The following is a 25,481-nucleotide window of genomic DNA, read 5'->3' as shown; positions in this document are numbered from 1 at the left end:
CCATCACACCTTTCAGGAAACTCCAGCTATGGTACCAATTTTAGTTCTAGAGTTAGCTGTTCTCCTCCCATTTAACACAAGACTACATGCAATAATCATAACCTATTTCTTGAAGAAGACAAGAAAGTTGAAGAAACAGAGCAACATTCTGCACCCCTGCAGTCACAAGAAATTTGGCAAATAAAAATTTTAAGTAATTTTAGGAAGGAAATTATAGCATAACATATGCTATACTACAAGACAGAGTTTTGATGGCACTAGAAATGGGGAAGGAATAGCAGAAGACAGTCCATCCGGCAGATGGTCTTTCAGGGACAAGAACCAGATTAGGAGGATAAAAACAGCCAGGATACTACTCTGATCAGACTTCTACGTTCAACCATCAGCCATACTCTCTTCATTTGGTGCACTTGAAAGTTATGCAACACAAGGCAGATTTTACACTGGTATCATCTTTAAGCAGAGATGACTGGAGTAGAGAGTGGGTTAGTTCAAAATCAGGGGACTGAAAGCAGCTTCTTTAATGGGCTTCCCTCTTGCATATACTAACAGAAGCCAGACAATTCCTGGGATTGACTGATTAATCTTTTAATGCCCAAGATTTTTTCCTCCTAAATTCCCTGTGACTTTTTTTTCCTTTAACAACATTTCTATGTACATGGCTTGCATATTTTGTAAGGTATAGGTATTATCCTCCAAAGTAAATTGGATCATTATAGTAAGGCAGTGCTTTGCAACTGTATCTAACAACAAAAACAAGGCAATTACAATACCGGGACAAGAATTCAAAGTCTAAAAACAGCAAAGCACAGCTATGTTCTTCAAATTAGAGAGGAAGATGACAGTACTCAGGTCAGCTGAGGTTGTATCAGAAAAGAGTACAATTAATGTTGCTTCAAATTTAAATACTGCTCTTAGGCACCAAGCACGTCCCAGTTGGGACTGACTAAAAGTATGTGCTTCACGTCACTGATCTGGATGTTGCCCGAGTACAGCGAGGCCTTAGTAACACGGCTTGTAATGGGGGAAGAGAATTCATAACCCAAGAAAACCAGAGCAAACAGTTTTGGCTGGATGCTAGGATTGGGCCTTACAAAGAGGCCAGAGACTGGGGAGAAAAACAGATGTCTGGTTCTCTAGACACTAGAATTAGATTTATCCTCCTCCTATGTGTTTTCAAAATAGACAGCTGCTATCTGAATCAGGTACCTACACTAGAAAGATGAATCATGCTCTAGAAAATGCCTGTTTCTATCATCACTGGTAGATTGATCTGACTTGCTTAGCAAATGCTTTTTATACCACAAACCTATAAAACTATAGCAGGCATACATTCTTCCCCAGCAATCTGAAATAAGACAGTCCCAGCATGTCCCATTTTGATTTTTTTTTTTAAATCCATTTGTCTTACAATCTCCTTGGGTTCCTACAAAGGACAAAACATAAGCTTTTAAGAAAGATTTTGACGTTCTTATGCATACCATCAAAGGCTTGGCTGTGTCTAGAAACCTAATTCACACCCTAGGTGCAATGAAAGAACTGAGCTAGCTGAGAATTCCTGAAGGTCTCCAAATTGCAGGCACTGTCAGTCTGGAGCTGCTGCTCACCTGACAGCTTCTGCAGGAACCTGCATTTCAAACTGGGATCATAGGAAAGAATGTGTCCTTCCCATTAATGCAACCCGTGAGATCAGAGCACTCCTAGGACTTCAGGGTTTCTACAAAGAGATACCTTGGGTCATTTCAGCTTCATGGAGTCATGGCCACAAACAGCATTGCCACAAATGGATGTGAGACAGCTGGAGACCTTGGAGTTATCCAGGTTAATGTAACAATGTACTGGAGAACACCTCAATTACTACACATACCTAGTGTATTCACCTTGGACACCTGTACCAGAGCCACTCATGGTGGCAGTGCTCATACAGACAAGCAACATAAGCCTCAGCACTCTGGTGGTTAAGTGGTTGTTGATGCAAATAAAGCCTTGAACACCATCAGACATGTCGTTACACTCTTCCTTGCTGTTACCAGGACAGATGAGTCCTTAAAAAGGAAGGTTGAGCTGCATGCAGCTGCTGTGTGCATTGATGTGTGCAAAGGCAGAAAGAGAGTGTTCAGAGACTCCTTCTCATAAGGGAAGTCATGACGGTGCTAGAGAGCATCCCTGGATACAAGCTGCCAGGCTGTCTGATGGCTACAGGGTTACAGTCTGAGAGATGCTGGTTACCTGTTTCGCTGCAGGAGACTTGTGTAAACACCCCAAAGAAAAAACATCTTCCTGCATGTCAGTTAGAATTCTGTGACCCTCCAGACAGAATAAAAGAGAAATGGATTTCTGAGAGTAATCTTTTAACATGTGCAAACTTAGTGAGTTCACTTCTCTGTGCTTCAAAAAAATGTCAAATCCACTGTATAAGAGAACTTTATTGACTTGCAGTTTACTGAATACAAACACTAAGATTGTACAGCTAAAAGCTGAAGTAATAGGTCCTCTGCCTTCTCAAGGGTCAGAGGAGTCTATCACTAATTCATTTCCGTTCCTTAACTGGAGCATTTTCAATAGATATTCTTAGCTTCAAAGAGAAGTCCTTTTATCCAAAATAGCTTTACAAGACAGAAAATGCTTATATTTACATCCTCTGTGAGAAATACATTTCCACTGCATTTTCCATGGTACAATGGGGCAAAGACAGCCAAAAAAAAAAACAGATGGTACACATAATATATGATAGTCATTTTTAGAGATGGGAAGCATTTTCAGGCTTTGCATTGTCAGAGAATTTCTCAGTAGATTTTCTCAAAAGGTCTCATCAGAAAACAAAGGCTTTGGCTACTTCTGGTTTTGCATATTAACCCACCCTCACACTTCAACTCCTTTAAAACAAGTTCAATTAAGTTCCCCACTTCACTTAAAAGCCCAAGTCTCAAAACATACTTCTCCAACCTCTTCCTTGACAGAAACCCTCAAACTCTTTTCTGAAGACTTTAAGACCTCTGATTGTCATTATTTCTGGTCTAACTCTCTATGATGGGCCATTTAGTGGCAGAGCTGATAGCCCTGCAGTAGCAATGGTTGGGGGGGGGGGGGGGGGGGGGGGGGGGGGGGAGGGTGTGAAGAAAGTTCCCTCCCCTAAACCTAGGCATAGACTAAGACATCAGATAATGTCCTTGCAGCTTGAATGTGAAACACAGTCTATGTTTAAAGGAATGGGTATATAGTTAAGATTGTTTAAAAAGCCAGCAAGGAAGACTTACATACCTAGTATGGAGGCATTAGTAGACCAGAAGTGTGTTGTTTAAAATATAATTTGTCATCTGATTAGTCTTAGCATGGATTGAGCTGTCTATGTATTATGACAAAACTTAAGTTTAATGATGAGTTTAAAGATGAGCGCACACAATGACACTGAAAAAAATCTTTCAAGTAACACCCACTTGTAAGAAAACTCAGAAGACTGAGGGGAGATCTAATTAATGTATATAAATATCTGAGGAGAGGGTGTCGAGAGGATGGAGCCAGTCTCTTTTCAGTTATGCCCACCAACAGGACAAGAGTACAAACTGAAGCACAGGAAATTCCGGCTGAATATGAGGGGGCAGTTTTTTACTGTGTGGGTGACAGAGCACTGGCACAGGTTGCCCAGGGAGGTTGTGGAGTCTCCTTCTCTGGAGATACTCAAAACCCGCCTGGATGCCATCCTGTGCAATGTGCTCTAGGTGATCCTGCTCGGCAGGGGGGTTGGAGTAGATGATCTTCAGAGGTCTCTTCCAACCTCAGCCATTCTGTAACAATATTCTCATTTAATGCCAGCATTCCCCCAGATCCATACGTAGTTTACATAAACTAAGTAGTCCATAGCAATAACCTCTCATGCCAATAATCTAACAACATATATCCAGATCTCTCATGTACTTCATTCTCTTTCCTGCCTGGTATAAAGGCTGTGCACTCAGAACTCTAGGATTCCCCTTCCCAGTCCCCTCCAAAGTGTTTTCTTAATCAACAAATTATGCTGTATTGCATCTCTGTCATACTGTGAAAATCTTGTCCTGAGTCCTAGCTACCTCTCCAGTAAAGTCTACTAGAGAGTCACACTAATATATGATACAATCAGTAAACTATCCATAAATCTTAACATGCCTTACTACTCATTAAATTAATATAATCTGGTCCAGAAGCCATACTTGCCAATTGTTTGACAGAAAACTCTCCCTTGCTGGACTGTTCAATGCAGCCTATGGGTATTTCAGTGTTCTGGAAGAAAGGATGGTGAAGCCAAATTCCTGTCACAGCATCCACCATAAGCATCTCTCAACTGTTCCCCAGGCACACAACAGAACTTAGTCTTAGTAAAAGAAAGTTCATAGAGGAAAAGTAGAGCATGTTCCAACAAACCACGTCATGTGCTTAGTTATACCACCAGCTATATCCCACCAATTCTGTCTTCCTGCTTAGTAACGGAAAGAACGTAGAACAGAAAAAGCTGGTCTGGATTCATAACAAGCACAAAACACCGTCAGTTTTCACAGATGTGCATTGTGGGAGTGATTCAGTCCCTCATTCTCTTTTCACAGGGCTTTCAGGAGTACAGTGGCCCTTCTAGACACATACCAGTCTACCTCCCAGCCTATCAGAATATCAGCTTTTTTTTTTTTTTAAACTTTGTCCAAGAGAGACCGAACTCCCCATGTTATGAAGCTTCAGCATCTATTCCCCCAGCAGTTTCTTGACAGTGCTTGCTGAAAAAGCCCCTTAAGGAAGCCCTGCAGCCTTTGCCTCTCCCTGAGAGATCTGCTCTCAATTCTCTCATCTATTGGTCAGTCACCTACCTCCAGGCTGGGGAAATAACTATTCTTTCTGCTACCCCTTTTGTTATTATTCACAACACAAGGCTTACTCACATCATTATACGTATGCTATTCTGTGATTACATTACTTAACCAGTAATATAGATGCAGTACTCATCGTTCTCACAAAGGTGAGAAGAGAGCCTGCAGGATGAGAAGACAACACAAAGCAGAAACCACATCTTGATACTGTAAAGAAGATGCTATATTTCATACTTGTTGCTAATTAAAAGAACAGCACACAACCACAAAAGTGTATGGTTTAAATGGATAGGAATGAAGGGAAATGAAAAACAAACAAACACTCACAGAAATCCACTGGAAGTGTCATAAATTGAGTTGCTTCCTGAGGTACTTACGGAGCTGTGAGATAGCCTTCCAAAAAGCCAGCTGCATACATGATATCTTCATTGCTTAAGGTCTGATGGCCATAGCCTGCTCTGATCTCCAGAACTCCCCAACCTGTTGTCTGTATAGTGTTGTTGTAGAAGCCATAGGCATCTCCGCTCCTGTCCAGTATATTCCTGACCTGAAGTGTTTTTTGAGCTTTATTCCAGTACACAGTTGCGTAACGGATTTCTATGGCCAAGAAGAAAGAAGGCAAGGGAAACAAAAACAAAGACAAGGGAAATTAGTGTTGCAATAAACCTGAAAAGCAACAAGTATTATAGGAACTTCTATTTACTTAGACACTGATGACTGTTACAGAGGACTACAGGGGTCGGAGAAGTAGTTGCAACAAGCTTGGAAGGTTTTACTTTAAGCCTGGTAGCTCTAACCCAGGCCTCGAAGATCCCAGGCAGATTTATTAAACAGCCATATGCAGATTTATACAACAAAATGGAATGGGTTGGTCTACCACCTTTTTGGAAGTCTCACTCACAGTCTTTGTAGACTGGGAACTAATAAAGTAGTTGCTGCAAAGCAAGATTAAAACAAGGGAAGAATGAGTAGATATTTCCTCTCCAATAGTGAAATGCTATGACAATATTTTGGCAATTTAAAAAAGTTAAATTTGGTAACTTTCCAACAGGTTTGATTCCACCATGGAAAGAAATACTAATGTTAATATACTGAGAAATGGTATGAGAACCAACTAGAGTTTTACCAAAAAAAGTTTACAGTTAAATATTCTCATGTTACTCTTTTGGAAATTATCTACAACTCTTTCAGTCTAAAGCTCCACCATAGCTGAGTCTTGACATAAAATTCAAAAAAGTATTTCCTTACCTGGCCCAGAAGAAACCCTATATGAATCTCACTGAAAGCAATTTTAAAAGATGGCATGCCTGATCAATTGCTAATGATTATAGCTACTGTTAACTTAATTTTCTACCTAAAGATTCAAAAGACAAGTTGCTGGTTTGTTTTTTTTTTTTTTAAAACTTTCTGGGCAGCTGATCCTGGAGATAGTATTACCCAACAGGAGCACTAGAACTCAGTGCATCACAGACTGAAAGAGCAAAGCACCACAGGTATGCAACCCTTTCTCAGGCACACAATACCGATCGCCCAACTGGAATAGAATCAATCTCAAGTGGTAAAGGAACAGAAAAGAAGGGCATTAGACTGCTCCAGAGTTCTACCTGGGCTGCTGTTTAGCAAACACTCTTAATTATTTGGGTTTTAATCCCAGTGAACTGAAGAATTAAGAGCAAGGTAAACAGCTTTCAGAGAAACCTCTAATCATAGAATCACAGAATGCTTTGGGTTGGAAGGGACCTAACAGATCACCCAGTTCCAACCCCCTGCCAAGGGCAGGGACACCTCCCACCAGATCAGGCTGCCCAAAGCCCCATCCAGCCTGGCCTTGAGCACCTCCAGGGATGGGGCATCCACAGCTTCTCTGGGCAACCTGTGCCAGGGCCTCACCACCCTCATAGTGAAAAATTTCTTCCTTACATCTAACCTAAACCTACTCTCCTTTAGTTTAAAACCATTCCCAGCCTTGTCCTATCACTGCACTCCCTGAGTCAAGTCCCTCCCCAGCTTTCCTGTAGGCCGCTTTTAGGTAGTAGAAGGCCACTGTAAGATCTCCCCGGGGCCTTCTCTTCTCCAGGCTTCTCTTCTCTCTCTCACCCCCTTCTATAAAGAAGAGTTCTTACATGAGTCTATTTAGAGATGAAGTCATCTCAGGGACTTGGAACACAGTGTTTAAAAACATGTTTTATTATCTGCCAGGTACTGAGTCTATTTAAAGGACGGAGACATGACAGACCTTGGAAACCTCTTCAAGCTGCTATAACCTCACTTTTCTGTTGTCTTCTTAACTATCTTTTAGTAATACATGAGGTAATCCCCGATTTAGTTTAAGTGTAAACATGGGAATTGCTCACCCTGAAAAATCCACAAAAAGAAGAGCAAGCTGGTGTGGTTTATCACTGGAAACAGACAAAGGCCGTCTTACAAAGCTAAAACTCACAAGAGCACAGAGGACAGGGAAAGTAAGGAAGGTCCTGTGAACAAGTGGTGCACGAGGTCACAGCACAGAGCACAAAGAGCCTGTCCAGCAGTAAAGGGCAAAGCTGACTCCAAGCAAAGCAGCCCGCTGCATAGTAGAGAAAAGACAAGTTGTGCTCAGTACAGACACCTGAGGAACAGGTAAAAAGAACAAGGACAAAACAGGGGAAGAGAAAGATGCTCTCCGTAAGTGGGGAAGTATGCAAGCAGTTAAGAGGAATCAGGGCAGCTAGGTGTTTTTATTAGTGCCCACAGACTAGGTAGGCCTGCCAAAGAAACCTTCTGCCTAAAGCAAAATAGCTGTTGCTTTCTTTAAAAAAAAAAAATAAAAAATACTGATGCCAGTGCAACACAGACTGAACAGAGACAGATGTACCCTGAACAGACGTACTGTAACATGGCAGGCTGTGTTTCTTTGTTTTATTCTCTGCCACAGCATGAAGATTCAGAGCTGTTTTCAGAAGGCAGAACAAACTTCAAAATTACCCTTGGAGTTTGCCCTGACCCTAAATTCTCTACACAAAGAATTTAAACTGCAGAAAATCAGGACTGGAAGAAGATGTGAGAGAAGTGACAGCATGAAAATACATGATGATTTGCAACAAAGGCAGAGGTCTTTAGAGGAACAGCAATGAGGTATGTGCTGTAGATGTGGCAGGCACAAAAACAATGCTGGAAGACACCATCTTCTACTACAGATTTTTTTTTTTTTTGGCAGCTACTCATGATATTTCACCTCATTCATTTTTGTGTCAGTTTCTGACAATCTAACAGGCCTGGTCTAACATGTCAAAATACCTATATATGAAGTTGCTTACATCTATTTAAATTAATATATATTTATATAAGTTGTAACAATTACTATATGGTTATATAAGTTTTTATATTGCTACAGATGCAGTTAAAATTGCAAGCTTATAAATCTCTGTACACTTAAAACCAACTTCCACTACCATGTAACTGAAGCATTTCCTATCACCCAGTCTGTCACAATTTTAATCTGTGTTCATCTAAACTAGCAGAACTACCTTTAGCAAGAAAGCCATCCAGAAATGAAATACGTAGCAGAATATAGAAATCTAAGAACCAACTGCATGTTTCCAAAAAAATCCCGTATGTCTCACAACAACATGAACCTTTATCTAGAATAATGCTGGCATTTTATATTTATTTTTGAAAGGTGATGCAGAGACCCTAACATTTCTTATCCCAGCAACTGTATTGGTAAGACCTTACATATGAACCAAATGCAATGTCTCCATGAATCCATGATAGAACGATGATTTCTGTAAGATTTAGACTTCCCAGTGTGCAGCAGAGAACACTGACAAGTTTCAACCTATTTCCTGCTCTCAGGACTCTGAAGAGCAGAAATTACTGTGGTAATTTAGGGTAATTCCATACCTGTATTGCTCAGAAGGGTTAACCTGAGTAAAAAGCAGAGGCAGACACTATTTAGTGCAATGAATGACTCAAAGTCCCTGCGGACAGGGTAGGTCAGTGGAGTCACTCTTTCCCTCAGTGCAACCAGCAAGCCAGAACTGCTTAGCATTGGCAATGCACAGCTCCAGCACAGCCAGACACGGGATAGAAGTGATGAAGAGCAATGACAAAATAAGCCTGTAAATACATAAGTGTTCCTTCTCCTTCCCGCAGGCAGCAGGAAACGGGAAAAGCCTTTCCTGAAACTGTGGGGGTTGGAACAGGATGATCTTCGAAGTCCCTTTCAACCCAAACCATTCTACGATTCTGTATTTTTGCCAAACAGGGATCCAGAAATAGGACTACAGTTGGCAGAGTGCTGGAATTTCTTCAATACGTGAGAGGTATTTTGCAAAGATTATACCCTGAATAATGGGAAAATGAAGTTTCAGGTGTGGTTAGGAAGTGGTGGTATCCTTGGCATTTCAAACTGAGAAACAAATCCTTTCTCTACCTTTTTGGCTCAATACAGGCATTGCCAAGTTTACGTTAAAAGCAGTGCTTATCTTTTGGTGGCAGATGCAGAATGGAAATACATACACACTTGACAGAACGCTGAGAAAACAATCACTGAGTGAGAGGACAGAGACAAGATGAAACAAGGTGGAAGATGCTGTGAAGAGGACATGAAAGAGTAGTATTGACTTTCAGTGAAAGCACAAAATGGGCAGACAAAAAAGAAAAATGCAGCAAGATGGCCCAAACGCATTATTTGATAACTGTCACTTATATGTATTAAAATAAATTAAAACTACAAAAATAAATCTGACATGCCTTAAGAACACCTATAACATCCTTTTGAAAATATGCAACAGATACTTTTCCTTATGGTTTTGCCAACTGTAAGTTGTTTTTAAAACATATCATACATCTAGACAGCCTATTTGACTTTGTAATTAGAGAAATTAACAGAACTCCCTTTTCCCTGAAAATAAAACAGCCACAAGGTTTGGGTATCAGAATTAATATTCATCTCTTTCCTTACTTGGAGCAGTAGGTCCATTCACAAACAATGAAGGAAACACTGGGGACATTGTCAATCATTTCATGTATTTGAGGCTGCATTTAACAAGCTAAATTAAGTTGGAGTGAACAAGTGCAAGTGTCACCTAATAATAGGAAAATCACTGGATTCCTCAGCTTCTAATTTCTATTTCCATTTTACATGTTTATTTTTATCTCTGGCTTTTGAAAAGCGAAGCCTTTTTGTAGAGGTATTAAGATGTACTTATTAGTTCCAACCTATACACTTTCCACTAACTAAGGAAGCGATCCTTCTTCTGTTTCACTGAGAAGTTTTGCACAACCCAGGAACACAGTAACACTAGCGCAAAGTAGCACATCTCCCATTTTCAGCACAGCCTGTCCTACAGCTACTGTTCCGTTAGATGTTCATGTAAATGTTTCAGGTCAGCCAATAACAAGAAACACCTGATCTGATATTTCTGTTCAGTTTTGTAATTTGAGAGAATTTGTCCTGTTTTCCCACCAAAATTTCAGAACCATCCTTCTGTTTAGAAAGGTTGTATACCTCTGAAGTACAGGTGCAATTTCACACCACAGTTATGACTGGAATTCATTACAAAATGAATGTTAAGTACTTCAGGACTTCTTCAGAGATTAGCTTAAACCACACAGGAACTTAACGTGAAACCCAGTAATTTTCAATTAAATAAGTAAATGCTTTCTTGTTCTGCTTGAATACAAAGCTATTTGCGTTTTCTATTCTACTAGCCTTAATTCATCCTATTTCCTCATTCTTTTCAAGTTTAAGTAATTTTTCAATTTGCCTCCAACAGGCCTGTTATTATTTGAAGCCTAATCCCCTGATTTGTACTTACATGAGAGAGAGAAGCAATATTCAAGTAAGTGAACTGAGATGATTTAGGAGTTCAAATCTTGTATGACTTTCATGTTCACAAGGATACTTAATGATAAAACCCAGCTGATACAGAAAGCTTGCCAAAAGAACTGTAGGTCTCCAGCGCACATCATGCACAGAGGAAACAAAAACAATACTTTCACAAGTAGCTTCACTGATCTCTTAGTCCCTGAAGCAATTTTTACCAGAGAATATTCCCCATAAACAGTTTCCAAATTGTATAATGAAGAATCTCTTCAAGGAGTTCAAAATACTAAAGAACAAAGAATGAAGGTGGGAGGGGAAATCAGAGATTGATAGTTCAATGCTGAAGGCCAAATTTATTCTATTGAATAGCCTAAAGGCATTTCTATTTGCTACTTCATAGTCTTCTACCTGTATCTTAATGATGTGAGGAATCGGTCAGGTATTAGCTGAAACTACTTCATATCTTACGTTTCCTTTTAATTCCTTTGCATGCTTCATGGTTGACCCTTCCTTCAGTCCTGCTAAAGCAGTAATGAAAGTTTTTGCCAATTCAAGTAAGGTTTGAAAAGCAGGTCTCCAAGATGAGATAGGATTGCCCACAAAATGAGGTGCTTGTAATACTTTGGACATGTTTAACAAACTGCTACCTAATTTTCCCTTGTTCTGTGGCAATTATTAACTAGGAATTTCGTAGAAGACAAGCAGTGAATCCAGCCCTTAAGAGCTGCAGAATTCATTAAAAGCAGAAGTGTGAGATATGCCACTGCTGAGATTTGCCTCCCCAACAACCCTACTCTTGCAATCAATACCAGTGGTATCCGGAATTCTCCGTTGGGCACTGTGCTCTGAACGCTGCTGTCACCAACCTTTACTGATCTCCCAGAGGCAGCTTCGCTTTCATATATTCCACACTTGTTCGGCATTTCTTAATTTCCCTCCTTTAACAATTCCTTGCCCCATCCTTTCAGGTGCTGGGTAACCCATTACATGTGCTTTGAAATTAGAAAAAAAAACCACTATCTTCATATATCCCTGCCACTTCTTTTCTAGCACAGCTACATACCACAGCATGTGTCCACAGCCGGAGCGTTTCTCAAAACCCAGGCAGAAACTCAATTTTTAAGCAAGAAGCCAAGATTCTGTGGAAAACTGTGAAGATCAGCAACACATGCCATTATGCCATTTGCCAAACTCTGTCTGCACCCAAATTTGGCTCTGGAGTGATAGGAGTTACAAGAATAAAGCTCGAAGATCAGGAGACAGAAAGGCTATGGCATTCCAAGGAAGCTCAGAATTGTTGTGAAAGTTTCAGTCATTAGATTAAGAAGTTTAATTGCAGCCTTATAACTTTGGCTTAATATATATATTATGTAAATATGATTTTAAAAAACGGTGAGCATAAAAATAGCATGGAAGTGGTGTTTCTACCACAGAAAACAATGTCAGATTTTTAAAACTTAACCAGACACTGGCAAATTAATTACTGTAGTGGTAGCACAAGTCTCTCTGGTCGGAAAACACCAGCTCATGCGCAGGTACGAGTTCTGAAACTGACAAAACAAACTGCCGGCAGCCCCAGCCAGCACCAACCACATCCCAAGCGGCTCCCGTGCGTGCATCCCGCACCGCCACGGAGCACGGCTGCGAGCCAGAGGCTCTCTCCCATCCGTCGAGCTCACTTTATTTTCCCTCGCCCATTCCGGGACGAGGTTTTGGAAGCCCACGTGAGGAAGCCTGACACCTAGGAGGTGCCGCCGGCACGCCTGCCCCGGCCGGCAGAGGCTGGCCGTGCTCCAGCAGCCCCTGCCCATCGCCTGCAGCCCCCTCCCCGGCCCGCAGGCCGGGGGGAATCCCCCCCAGCCGCCTCGCACCTTTTACTAGGGGGTCACAGAGTGTGTATGCGGGGGTCCCTTTCCCCCAAAACCAGCCCGGGAGGAGCCCGAGGCGGGGCGCGGAGCCCGGCGGCTCCCCCTGTTTCTCGCCGCGCTGCCCGCTCCGGAGTCACGGCACAGCCCCGGGCCGGGCTCCGCTACAGGGACAGCCCCCCCCCCGGCCGCCTGGCACCTCCAGGGCCCGGAGCAGCCCCGCTGTCTCCCCGCCCGCCCCGTCTCACCTGCTCGGCCCCCCGCCGCCGCCCACAGGAGGACGAGCCCCCAGCAGCAGCAGCAGACGCCGCCGCCGAGCCGGGCCATGCCGCCACCGCCCCGCGTCTCCTTTGGGCAGCGGGAGGCGGCGGCGGGACTTTAAGAAGTTCCCTCGCCCAGGGCAGGTCCCGCCGCTGCCCCCGCCTCCTCCGGCGCCCGCCCCGGCGCCCCGGGCTGGGGGAGGCCCTGCCGGGACGAGGGCTGACCCCGGGCCGGTCGCCCCTTGCGGCTCCGGGCTGTGCCGTGGGGTCGCGCCTGGCACCGCGCTTCACGGCCGAGGTCTCGCCGCGGCGGCCCGGGGGCTGCGGGGACCGTTGGGGCCGGGTCGGCCGCCTGCCCCCCGCCCAGCCCCCCTGGCTGTGTTTCAGGCCCCGGAGGTTAGGGTCGGTGAGGGCCGAGGCCCGGCCTCGAGGGGCACCGGGCTTGCCCCGGCGGGTTAACCACCGGGGTTTGCTCCGATGAAGCCCCGGGAGTGAGGTGGTGTCTGTCAAACCACACACTTTACGAAGAAGAGAAGCAACTTTTGGCCTTCTTGGGCCAAACCGCTGCGTGTTTCTGACTAGAGGAAGGATCCGAATCCTTTCCGTGGGGTTTACAGCCATGGACTGCTCACTTCCCATGTGGTCCTTCGCTGCCCCGCTGGTTCAGATTGTTTCTGGAAACTTCCCCACTGTTATTCTACCACTGTTGTAAAACAGCCACTGTTAGGACTTTGTATTTTGGTAATTGTTTAAGATAGTTAAAATCTGATACTGGTGGCCTGTAATAGCCTCACATTAGAGAGGTCACATGCCCAGCAGTTTGGGCCAAATAGCAACTCTTGGCCTCAAGCCCTGGATGAGGGCAGTACAACGCCACCGGCTCCGGGAACCATTCTATACCCATCACTGTTCAGGGTCACTTTTCAGTAAGAGACAAGGATAAAACTGAATTCCTTGGATAGGATTACAGCAGGAAAAAGAAAATATTTTTTTAAAAGGTTCTCTGTGTACAAGGGGTAAACATTGCTGGAAACTGGCAGCACGTGTGAACTAGGATAAAAAGCACAAATATACAATGCTAAAACAAGAGGTGTGTATGGATGTATGAGAAAAATGAGATGGAGACGAGGGGGAAGTCTGACCGAAGCTACAAGCTCTTGATGTGTATTTAGAAAAATTCACTTCCAACTGCTCCCAGTCCAGGGACTCACAGATTGATTTGTGAGGTAAGTTCAAATGAGCAGGTGTTGAGGCAGCCAAAATCCTTTCCACTTGGAGAGCAAAATTACATCTCAGGCAAGATTTTTTGATATAATGTTTCACTGCTTAAAAAAAAAAAAAAAAAAAAAAAGGAATGACTGTGACTTTGGTGACAGATTTCTGATGAAGAGGGCACTTGGATCTAACATTTAATATCAAGATACAATAATACGACATTGAATATGAGACAGATTCAAACCAGAAACCAGGTGCAAACTTTTAAAGAGGGTAGTAAAAAATGATTTTGTTGTGATGTATGGGTGACAGAAATGTACAGGGATGAAAGCAAGTAGAAAACAACCATGTTGGAAAATGGGTTGATCAACTCAGTGTTAAAGTTATTATTTATCTTCAAGGAATTATATGAAATTTATAATTTGAAGCATGCAGGAAAGAAGGGCTGCTGAAAACTAACTACTGTCCAAATTTATTGTTGCTGTGTCAGCAGCCATTTGCTGAATAATTTTTATCTCAGGAGTGTCAAGGATGGAACCCATACAACTCCTCTTTAAAAACAGACTTAAGTCACTTCAAAGAACAAAGCAACTTTGCTTAATGTAGTAGGAGCGGGTTTCCTCAGGCTCTAAGAGTCCAACACTTGTCACTGCCATTATAGCTACATTTGCTGAGTGTATCAGATACAGCAACCAGAATAGTCCAGTGGTGCCAAGTATCGCTGCAGAGCAGTAGTCACACCAAAGAATGCAGACATGGAGACGAAGCTTGTTGATTGGCAGCTTGGGCCAGGAAACAGCAGACGTGCTGACTTCATGCTTTGCTACTGTACTGATACTCTTTTCAGTACATATCAGTTTTAGAATACCAGTCATTCTTTCTATCCTCATCCCAGCTAATGCTTCCATTAGGACACAGACAGGAGCAGTAATGGTATGTTATTAGTGCCAGCCGAAGTTTAAGATTGCTTACATAAAATCTGAAACCTGTAGCTGTTGGTTACATGCTGTCTGCTATTTCATTCTCCTGCTATTTCTGCAATTTACATTCATCAGGCAGTATTACGAGCCCTACAGCATAACCTGGTTGAATTTTATAACATGTGTATGTACACTTATGTTGTTTCGTTGGGTTTTATTTTTGGAGTGTTTTAATTTTGTGTGTGTTTTCCCAAAGTCAATTTAAGTCAACAAATTAAAAACACAAGCAACTAGCTTGCTCTTTTTTGACTATTTTAAGATTGTTTACGTGGACAAAAATGCTGTTCAAAACCATAGAAGAATGATTTGGGGACAAATTACGCAGCAAAGTTTATAGTTTGAATATTGACCAGTGTTTGACAACTGTGAAAGAGGTAACTCTGCTTTGAAAGCCACCAGTACACAAAAGCCTTTTGCAAAAATTTTGCTCACTAGTTGTTATTTATTCGTGTGAATGCTGGTTTTCTTTTACATGTGTTTGCTGTTCTTTAGTTGCTTTTTAAATCTGATTATTAATATAAATGCCATGGTGTGAGGTAATGAGCCAGTCATCTCAGTAAAATGTGAGTTCTGCCTGGTCATGAAACTTTATCCAAAAGTTGAATTGAAAGTTTCTGAGGTTTAAAAAATACAGATAAGTTTATTTTCTTCATTTCTGTTGCACTTCTTGTTTGAGGGCAAAAGCAGAAGTGGAGGGAAGATATGAAAGAGTCTGTTTTTGCAAGATTTCCAGTTTCATTTTGCAGGCCCAAGACATTCAGATAAACTTTAGAAACCATACAAATTCTGGACTTATCTTCCAAGGTGAATAATGCAAATGCTATCTCCTGAGCAAAGACAACTCAGTTAAACAAAATATGGGAGGCACAGGGGAAAACTGCAAAAGAAGAAAAAAGGCAAATATCCAGGACTTACACATGATATATTTAATGTTATTTTCAAATATATTACAGCAGATCTTTCTTAAAATAAAAACGACAAATTAAATACAACATTTAAAAATCATGACAAATTAAGACTTTGCTATGAATATTTTCAGAAGTGGATTATTGAACAGGCTATCACATTTAAAACACAAACCAGAACAAATAAGCTATCTTCAGGACTCGTGTAAGTATTTTCATTTCTCTCAACTCAGACTGCATGTGTCCTTCTTGAGTCATCTGACAATTTGGACATCACAGTGAAGAGAGGTTTGACATGCTGCTAGATGTACTTTGAATGGTAGAATGGATGCCTGAAAAGGTATTTTCTTTCCCCTCCAGCTGAGAATAGCAAGCCTCCAGCCTTTACGTGAAGTACTCAAGAGAGTTGCTGAAGCTTTTTCAGTCATGCTACATGTCCAGTTTTAAATATATGTCATAGAATTCTCTGTGCTGGCCAGTTGAAGGTATTCCAGGGTACCTGTTCGGTAGCTTGCTACCCGTGATATAGGCCGTGTCTTGAACCCTTCTGTTTCTCTTTTCTGAAGAATATTGGTTATCATCTCAGCTAAGTCATCTTTTAACCGCTGCTGATTCTCCCTGAAAGCAACAGGATGAAAAAAAAGTCACTGATTCACAATGTTTTTAGTGGTTCACAGATCTCAAGTGTTTTTCAAACATTTCTACCCCACTTTTATCTTCGTGTCATTCACACACTACTGATACAAAGTGTAGGCAGAACTAAATCCAGGTTTTGGATTTGGGAATATAACTCAGGAATTACATGTAATTTTTTCCAGATAGTATGGGTTACAGTCTTTGCAGAGGAGATTTGTGGCAGTGTCATTATCTTAAAGTGTAGCAATGTCAATAAAAATCCAGATAGTATAAATTACTGTCTTTGCATGAAAAGGAAAACATAAATTAAATTCACTCCCAATCAAAGTAGATTCTATTTCTCAACACCATTATTGGTACCAGCACTTCCACTATTCAATTTCAGGTGGTCTTCAGTAACAGAGTTGCCATGTTTTCATAAATTTCTGCAGTGTGCCTGGCTTTTACTTGAATACTCTGCATATGAGAATTTTAAGGGGCAATTTTATGAGTCACAGCCTATATGAGGAAGTGAAAACAAAAGCATTACTGAGTGCAGTGATCCAGCTCAAGAGGTATTTTTTTCATCAGTTGAATTCCAGAAGAACTGACAATTCAATAATTCTGATAGTCTCAACTGATCATTTTAATTCAGAAAAGTCCTGAGATTACAAAAGAGGTGTACCATAGAAATAGGCCTGACTGTTTCCTGCTCAGCCCAGAGACAAACACTTGTATTTTGCAATGAAAAAAAAAAAAGTTCATGAGATTCTGTAGTAAATTAACATTTTGATTGTTTCTGTTTTGCAAATGTCCTGAGAAAACCTTTATCTTAGCCATTTCTCTTCTCTTAGGTAGGAAATAAATAGGAATAAATGAGCCGAAAATTTTCTCTCTGCAATGGATTCATTGTTTCAAAACTTTTGCAGTAGAAGTAAGCTGTAACGGTTACTTGTGCCTTTCACCATAATGGGTTCCAATGTATTCAGCAAACTACAATTTGCAATATAATTGCTTCAAGTTCTACTGAAACACTGTCATTTCAAAGCAGATAGCAGCAAATTCCCACTTAGGAAAGAGTGACTGTACACAAGAATTTAGAGGAGAAAGTGAGGAAATTCTACGTTCTACTGAGTTCAGGGGAACTAATGAAGCATTCATGCAAAATACACATGAAATTAAGACGAGTCATCCTGAATTCAGTTTTGCACTGTTTCTCAAAAACAACACTCCCACTATCACTATATTTTATTTAGTACTAATGCAAAATGATAGCTCAGTTCCAAGACATCAGCCTCTTTTCTTTCTTGATAACTACTCTCTTATGTGTTAGAAAGTAAACTTTTGTTCATTTTTTAAACACTTTTTGCCTGTGCAATATTACAGTAACTTTGTCTGCCCCTTCTAGCAGAATACTGCTCAAAGTACTGCATGTTTCATTCCATCTGCAGATTCCCCCACAAGACTCACAGGCATAACATGGTACTACAGAGAGCTGCACATTTTAGTTGCAGGTATCCTCTAACTGTAGTGTCACATGCAGGTTGTATTAAGACTAAAGTTTTGGGGAATATGTGTCATTTTTCTGTCCATCTCCTGCACTTACCACATCAGCAACTTGTCCTGAAAGTCTTATTTTCCTTCCAAGGAAACGAACCTGTTACGCACTTACACATACAAATAACCTGCAGCACATGCATAGTCCCAGAGCTAATACTGTCATGAATATTTACATGTTTATATGCACATATAATGTTAAGCTTTCTAACTACTGAAGGCTAGCTGAGTGTTATTAAAAACAAAAAACAACAAGTGCCAGGGAAGAACAGTTAAGCCTAAAGTGCAACGGCTGGGAATTTCTTTTTCCTTGTCATATATAAGGACCATCTTACACAGAAGGAGGTGTTGGGAGATTATATTCCTTGTCCTCGGTACCCGTCAACCAGTAGGTAATCTCAGTTCCTCTGCCCTAAATAGGTATGACAAAGAAGAGAAAGCACAATTTAGGGATTAGACTGCAATTTCCTGTAGTTCATTTACTTAAATAATTCTGTATTGCACATTGTTGTGTTTGCTTTTGCTTGTTTTCAGTAAATGATGCTCACAGCAAAGGATTAAAAATTAGATGTAGGAAGAAGAATAATGGGTGAGATGCAGCTGCACACTCACTCCCCTGTTCCATGACCTGAAACCATGGGAGAGGTGAGCTGTGCTATCTGCCATTAGCTCCCAAGTACACATATCTGCCTGGTTACATAGACTGAAATAAATAGATAGGTAGGCAGTCAGATATCAGAGCAAGAGCAAATTAGCAATAGATTCATCTTATTTTCTACGAGACTGATTCACTGTTACTATCACTCTGTAATTCTCTAATATAAATAGTATGTTTCATTTATTCTCCACACCTTGAGGTTACTTTATTTACAAGTTGGGCAGCTCTTCATTGCTTGCATTGTCTCTACAGAAGTGTCTTCAACAAATGGAGATTATGATACCAATTGATCTGTAACCCTTGTTCCCCTAGCTGTTAAGTAGCAGGGTACTCTCAGCTATATAATACTTTTATACTGTTCCTCTTCTCTGTGCATGCATATGGTAAAGGTTACCTTCAAGTATGTTTCTCCTCTCATTTCATACTGGAATCGGCAGTCTGTTCTTTTCAGGATGGCAACTGTGGAACCACTTACATGTATCCTTAAAGCTAAAAATTAAATAGACAATGAAAGTTCAACCTGAAAATGTAATCTCTAGTGTTTAGATACCAAAAGGGAAAAGAATAATTGGGAGGTATCCTATAAAGGGAATAGTTTGTGAAGACACTGGGCAGAAGGAAGACAAACTGGCTCTTGGCAGTTCCCTAATGGCATAGTTGAAGAAGAAGTTGCTTCAACTTAATATATGCAGTTGGCATATTTACACAACAAAGCTGTAATACAATTCTAGGTTGAACTAAAATCCAAAATTCATACACTAGAATTAAATCCTAAACACATCAGTAGCATATCTTCCAGAGGAACTCAGACAGCAAAAACCAGCCTATGTACTCCCTGTTACCAGGGCTGGAACAGGAACAAGGAACAATTCTTCATTGCTCAACAGGACAGTGAAACAATTGGTAATCAGAACAAATAGGGCTTCATCTTTAAAACATCTGTGAGCTGATAACAAATTGTTCTGAGCTGAAAACAGACACTTCAGTCACAAATTAACCAATAGCCTTTGGTCCTGTTACCCCGACAGATAAACCTAAATCCTTACGCAAGCCAGTGGATTCCATCCGTGAAGCTGTATTCACAGTATCTCCAAACAAGCAGTAACGAGGCATTTTTATTCCTACCACACCAGCTGCACATGGACCTAGGAAAGGGATGCAGAGAATAAAAAAAGGTTGGTCAAGATACTATTTACTTGAAAGATGTCTCTCCCTTTTGCAAAGCACTGCTGGAGCAATGTGTTCCTCACCGATGGAATGCTCTCTACCACTAAAGTATCTCACCATCTCCCATTCCACTTCAAACCCAGCCTAGCTCTTTTCAGCTTGCAGAATCCAGTAAGAACATAAGGCAAATGCTGCTGCACAGTATTAATTGTATTTAAACACAATTTCTGTGCAGGAAAAAATACAGATACTGTCAGTTTTGGAAGCAAGAGGAAAAGAGAATAAGCATTATTATGTAGGGGATTCATATTGGTGCCTCAAGGGGTATCCTAGTGCCCCAGTTGCTTTCACTGATATGTTCCTCCCCTGGCAGCTGGTGTTCATGTTATTGTTGAAAGAAGCAAAAATGAAAAGATATATTTTCCCAAAGTCCTTGGGCTTGTTGAGCTATCTGCAGTTGCCCTTTGAGAAAAAAATATTTTACGGATTAATTAAAACACAAATTCCCACGTGGACTCAGTCAGAACTTCTGTCTCCAGAATCATAAGACATGGGCCTGTGTTTTGTGGCCAGACAAGCATATCTGGCCATGTCTGATCTTCGCTTTGGTCAGGGAGGAACAATCTTCAAAGGCTTACAATTGACTTAATCAAACCAGGAACAATGGCAGTTGCTCTTACTAGCTACTGACTCAAACTATAAATGAATAGATATGGGCTATTGCACTGTAGGGGAGCAAGCTAGTGGCTTATTTATTTCTGCTACTCTTCCCCCAGGAACATTGTTTTCAATGTTATTCTTCACAAGGAGAGCAGTTGTTTATGATGTGCTACCACATCTTCCATGGATATCTATTCTATTAAGTTCAAAAAGCAGGAGACTGCATTGTCACTATTGAGCTAGCATCACTGTGTACCAGAGTGAATTCCAATGCGAATCCAAACAGGCAGACCAGGCAGATGTCGCAGCTCAAAGGATCCCATGAAGCTAAGGATGTCCAGAGCCATCATGGAGATGTCAACTGCATGACGGTTGCCATTTCTCTTTGGTAAACCACTCACCACCATGTATGCGTCACCAATGGTCTCTACCTGTGGAAACACAATTAGAAGTCACAACCTGCAGACATAGCAAAATACATACTTAGTTGAGAGCAGAAAGTTTTTATCAGATCCTCTTGTTCGTGATTAAACAGGTCTTCCTTAGCCAGCAGGATTGTTTAGTTTAAGGTAGCTGACACCTTTTTGGTATATGAATGCTTATAACTGTACACAGCATTTCAGTTAAGGAATTTGCGACCAGCTGGTATATAAAGTTTGCTATAAGTTGGCACACAAGCATGCTGAAATGGGGTAATCTTGGCCTATTTGATTTCTGTGTCCTCTGGTTGTTAACTGAGCAAAAGTGAGGAGCTAATCACCTTGTAAACATCATGATGGTCAAGAATGTGGTCAAAGTTCTTGTAGATATCATTCAGCATATCTACCACCTCCATAGGGGTGCTGTATTTGCAGAGTGTGGTGAAGCCAACAATGTCACTGAAGTAGATAGTGACTTCTTCAAATAGCTCTGGCTCTACCAGACCAGTCTCCTTCAAAGATTTTACTACTGGCCTGTGGAAATAGAGAAGGCAGGAAGACAGATGAATAGTCTGTGCTTAACATTAAAGGTATTTTCTCATGCAATTCAACCACATCATAGCTTTCTGGTTAGGAAACATCAAATAGCATGCTGAAAACTTCCATTGTAATAGCATTTTAGATGTCCATAATGCCTTTCAGCCAGGGACCTCAAAGCACTTACTAATATTAGTTAATTACAAAATCCAAATGTGCTAAGATCATAGAGATGAGGAAACTGAGACACAAGCAACTGAGCTTCTTGGCTAAGTTCAGAAATTAGGAAGTTGTGTCAAATTTAAAACCAAAATTCAGGAACTGTGGACTTGTAGCCCCACATTCTACCTGCACTTTTGTTTCAAATAAGTAAGAAGACATCTTTTTCCATTTCCCCCAATGCAGAAGTAATTGCATCCTGATAATTACATCAACTCATCCTGATTTCAGATGAGATATCATAGTCTGATAATTTTATGGAACAAAAATTCAATACCATGACAGTCAATATCTATTCAGAGGGACCTGTATTTTCTTGCATTTCTAACTCCAGGAAAATACTTGTTCCTACTGAGATATTAAAAGACAATAACTGAAAGAGACCCATAAAATATAGGTATTGCACAATGCTGTATTTCATGTACAATAAAGATTGTAATAGAGTGGTGTGAACAACAAAGAGTGGAAGGAAACACGGGTTCCTTGTCTCTCAGCTTGCACAGACAAATCATTTCAAATTTTCCCCAAAACCGGATTGAACAGACACTGGCTTTTCAAATGAGTCACAAAATCAATACACTCACTAGATAAATATCCTTGAAACAAGCAATGAAGTACCATGATAGTTTTAGTATTCTTAATGTATGTTATGCCAAAATTACTGGGATTACCGATATTACAATATCAATAATACTTGTCCTATACCATACTTACAATGATGAACTTACAATAATTACGTAAAATTAAGAGTTTTCAATATTTCAAAATACTGCCAAGTTGTTGAACAAATCAATACACTGATAAAATGAGGACTCATTTAGTCATTCTTACGCAAAAAAAAAAAACCTTCAGTGTCAGTAACATTCAAGTAGGACATGTAATTTTATGGGTTAGGGTGGTACACACAAGCATGAAGGTGTTCATCTGTTGTGATAAAATGTTAGCAAAACATATCTGACACTATTAACCTTAAGAAGAAGTGAATAAAGATGTCCTCACCACAGTTTCATCCTTTCCTAGGCAAATACATTTTATGGATGAACAATGATACTTCACACTGGCTTTCTAACTGAGATGCTGAGATGTTTTTCTTCCTTGGCTTAGATCATTACACTGTAATTGTACATCAGATCAAGTTTATCTGAGCTCCTACTTTCTTCCTTTCTTTCTTCCTTTCTTTCTTTCTTTCTTTCTTTTTCTTTCTTTCTTTCTTTCTTTCTTTCTTTCTTTCTTTCTTTCTTTCTTTCTTTCTTTCTTTCTTTCTTTCTTTCTTTCTTTCTTTCTTTCTTTCTTTTTTTATTTTATTTTAATTAAGGCATCAATTCAGTAAATCTTTTTAAATCTAAGCACATGCTGAATGGAATTGGAGCCTCAGGCAGGGAGGTTGCCAAGCTATGCTCCAATGACCTATATGGGAAATCAGACCAGGAAGCAAAGTCTATAGAAAGCCTGTGATTCTGTCCAAGCAAAGAAAGCCATGTTTTTCCTGTAGCTACGCACTGTCATCAAATGAGCAGCACAGAGAGACAGGAGAGGTACTGTGAGAATTGATGGCAACTCCTAAATTTTGCATTTTGTCTGTAAGGTGGGAAGAATTAGGACAGAGGAGGTAGCATTTCGTTCTCTAAATTGAAGAAATATAAGATTAATATTAATCCAACCCTCACTCTCCAATAATCAGGTGATATATGTAAATAAAATGCCGGTGAAAATCCTGCTGGCCAATACTAACCTTGGAAGTAACATGAAATTAAGCCTGTCCGCTCTGTCTCGCTCTGCTTTGTATAGCTCTGTCCTCTCCTCCACGAGGTGCTCCAGGTTCCGGGAATACATCTGTAGACGCCGGATCAGGGTATCCATGTAGCTTTCATTGGTCTGGCCATGGTAGTTACTGGGAATAACAGAAATGCACAGGAGCCAACAAGAAAGGATGATGGAAGTATATTGTTGAGGGAGGCAAGAAATGAGCAGTAGAAAACTTCTCCAGTGTTTAACTTCCATGTGGTCAGAATGCAAAGTGCTTTAAGTACATCATTCTTTTTCTTGCTTGGAGAGCTTATGTTTATGAATCGAAAGTCTATGGTCCATGCTTGTCACTGCTGCTAATTCTTAAAGCACCTTCAAATCACTTCACCCTGCTAATATTGTCAAGTCCAGGTTATCCTGGGTAATCCATGAACATTGATTTGTAAAAAGTAACTAGCAAGTTCAGATCCCCAAGAGGAAGCTAAAGAAGATGGGTAGAAAACTGCATGTAACATTTAAATGGGGACTTTAGCCAGAAGAATCAAGACAATTTTGGGGTAACTCTGTAGAAGACAAAACAATTCAATGGAACAATTAGTAGCCCATAGGTTAGTGTTGCTCACAAGATTTTGCAGACTCCAGCCAGAAGCTTAAGCTTAAACTGGAAGCAGAGGTATGGTAATATGAGCTACTCATAACCCCTGTTTGTCTGAGTAGTCTGAAAGTAGAAGGAGCCAGACTGGAAGATTCAGATTAGTGCTCTGTCTAACTGGACTTTAAAGCCACTCTTACTTTAGATAAGTCTTTATGTCAGGGACACACTATCATGCATGACCCTTCATGAGGAGGACATCTTGTTCTCCCCATGTAAAATAACACAGTGTGATTACTGTTAGCGTTGGTTAATATGGAGAACTTTAAAAACTGGGGAGTAATTTCCCAAGAGAAGTGATTAAAATCTCACTGTTTGAACATCTAAATAATCAATTCAGACTAAACTCTTAGGAACAATGCAACAGTGGCCAGGTGAAAGGTCTGTATAACTTCATAGGGTTTATTCAGGTATGGCCCTTATTATCCCACAACTTTATACCTACAAAACCCTGTAATTAACTCTTCTAATGAGGTACAACCCAACACTTTTAGTCAGCTTAATTTGGGACCATCCGAACTCATTTATGGCACAACCCAGCTCATCCAAACTTTCTAATCATCATCCAAACATTTATGTGCCTTCGTTTCCCGAAACTTGGACAACATGACTCACTATGCAACTCTTGACTAGAGACAGGGGGTGAATTACTTGAATGGCTTGAATCTCTAATTATCCAGCTTGCAACTTTCACAATGTACCAATTTGAGGTATGGTGATCATCTCACCCTCACTCAGCTAATACATGCATAGATGCACATGTACACACATGTACATATGCATATGCACCTGTTCCCCTAATTTTCTGGCAAGGAGTAAGTCTAAGTGAAGACATTCATTTTTTCTACTGATTGAACCATATTCACATCGGCTTACACACTTAAAAATACAAGCTTTCTAACACCCAGAAGGAGTTTGGAGCATCTTGAAAAATGGAGCCTCTGATGCTCACCTGAATATTTTAGCCAGAATACTCTCAATTTTCTTAAAGTCAGGTCTTTTCTCTGGATCTTCTTCCCAGCAGCTCTTGACTAGTGTATATACCTTCAAACAAAAATTTAAGGAAAGTCCAACTGAGTAGTGGGTATACAAGGATAATGGTGCTAAACAGCACTAGATCATTAGGGAATTTCCAGTTACTCTTGACTAGCAACATATTGAAATGTGTGACTAACTGTTATGAATCTATGAGTAGGACATCTTAAACTTATGCAGGCATCTTAAACTTAACTCTGTAGTGGCTAGTGACATGCTCTTCACTTGAATTTTCAATACATAAATGAAAGGCAAATAAATGGATCCTGTCTTGCAACTCGTGCCAGGTATGGTTACTGACATGGAGGTAAATGCTGTGGTAATTATATCTCCAATACCCTGAGCTTGGG

At 40.7% G+C, this 25,481-nt stretch overlaps 2 protein-coding genes across 4 annotated transcripts in view; both read right to left on the bottom strand.

The window, feature by feature from the left end:
- Positions 1–13,060, bottom strand: part of PLBD1 (phospholipase B domain containing 1) — a 37,376-nt gene extending 24,316 nt beyond the window's left edge. Inside the window, exons 1-2 of one of the 2 annotated variants that reach the window (XM_048078885.2) lie at positions 12,755–13,060; positions 5,210–5,429 (exon numbers count right to left, since the gene is read on the bottom strand). In XM_048078885.2, coding sequence (XP_047934842.2) covers positions 5,210–5,429; positions 12,755–12,833 — 299 coding nt within the window. In that variant the 5' untranslated portion in view covers positions 12,834–13,060. The remainder of the gene's footprint in view (positions 1–5,209; positions 5,430–12,754) is intronic. The other variant, XM_066993860.1, reaches the window with a different exon arrangement.
- A 3,213-nt stretch (positions 13,061–16,273) lies between these two features.
- GUCY2C (guanylate cyclase 2C) overlaps positions 16,274–25,481 on the bottom strand; it is a 45,443-nt gene continuing 36,235 nt past the window's right edge. For both annotated transcript variants that reach the window (XM_048078886.2, XM_066993853.1), the window contains 8 exons: positions 25,049–25,140; positions 23,431–23,589; positions 21,284–21,476; positions 20,780–20,954; positions 19,743–19,841; positions 19,091–19,185; positions 18,374–18,450; positions 16,274–16,484 (listed from right to left, as the gene is read on the bottom strand). In XM_048078886.2, coding sequence (XP_047934843.1) covers positions 16,310–16,484; positions 18,374–18,450; positions 19,091–19,185; positions 19,743–19,841; positions 20,780–20,954; positions 21,284–21,476; positions 23,431–23,589; positions 25,049–25,140 — 1,065 coding nt within the window. In that variant the 3' untranslated portion in view covers positions 16,274–16,309. The remainder of the gene's footprint in view (positions 16,485–18,373; positions 18,451–19,090; positions 19,186–19,742; positions 19,842–20,779; positions 20,955–21,283; positions 21,477–23,430; positions 23,590–25,048; positions 25,141–25,481) is intronic.

Source organism: Anser cygnoides, chromosome 1 (genome assembly GCF_040182565.1).
Source record: "Anser cygnoides isolate HZ-2024a breed goose chromosome 1, Taihu_goose_T2T_genome, whole genome shotgun sequence".
Taxonomy (NCBI): Eukaryota; Metazoa; Chordata; class Aves; order Anseriformes; family Anatidae; genus Anser; species Anser cygnoides.
This window is presented reverse-complemented; position numbering and strand designations above follow the sequence as displayed.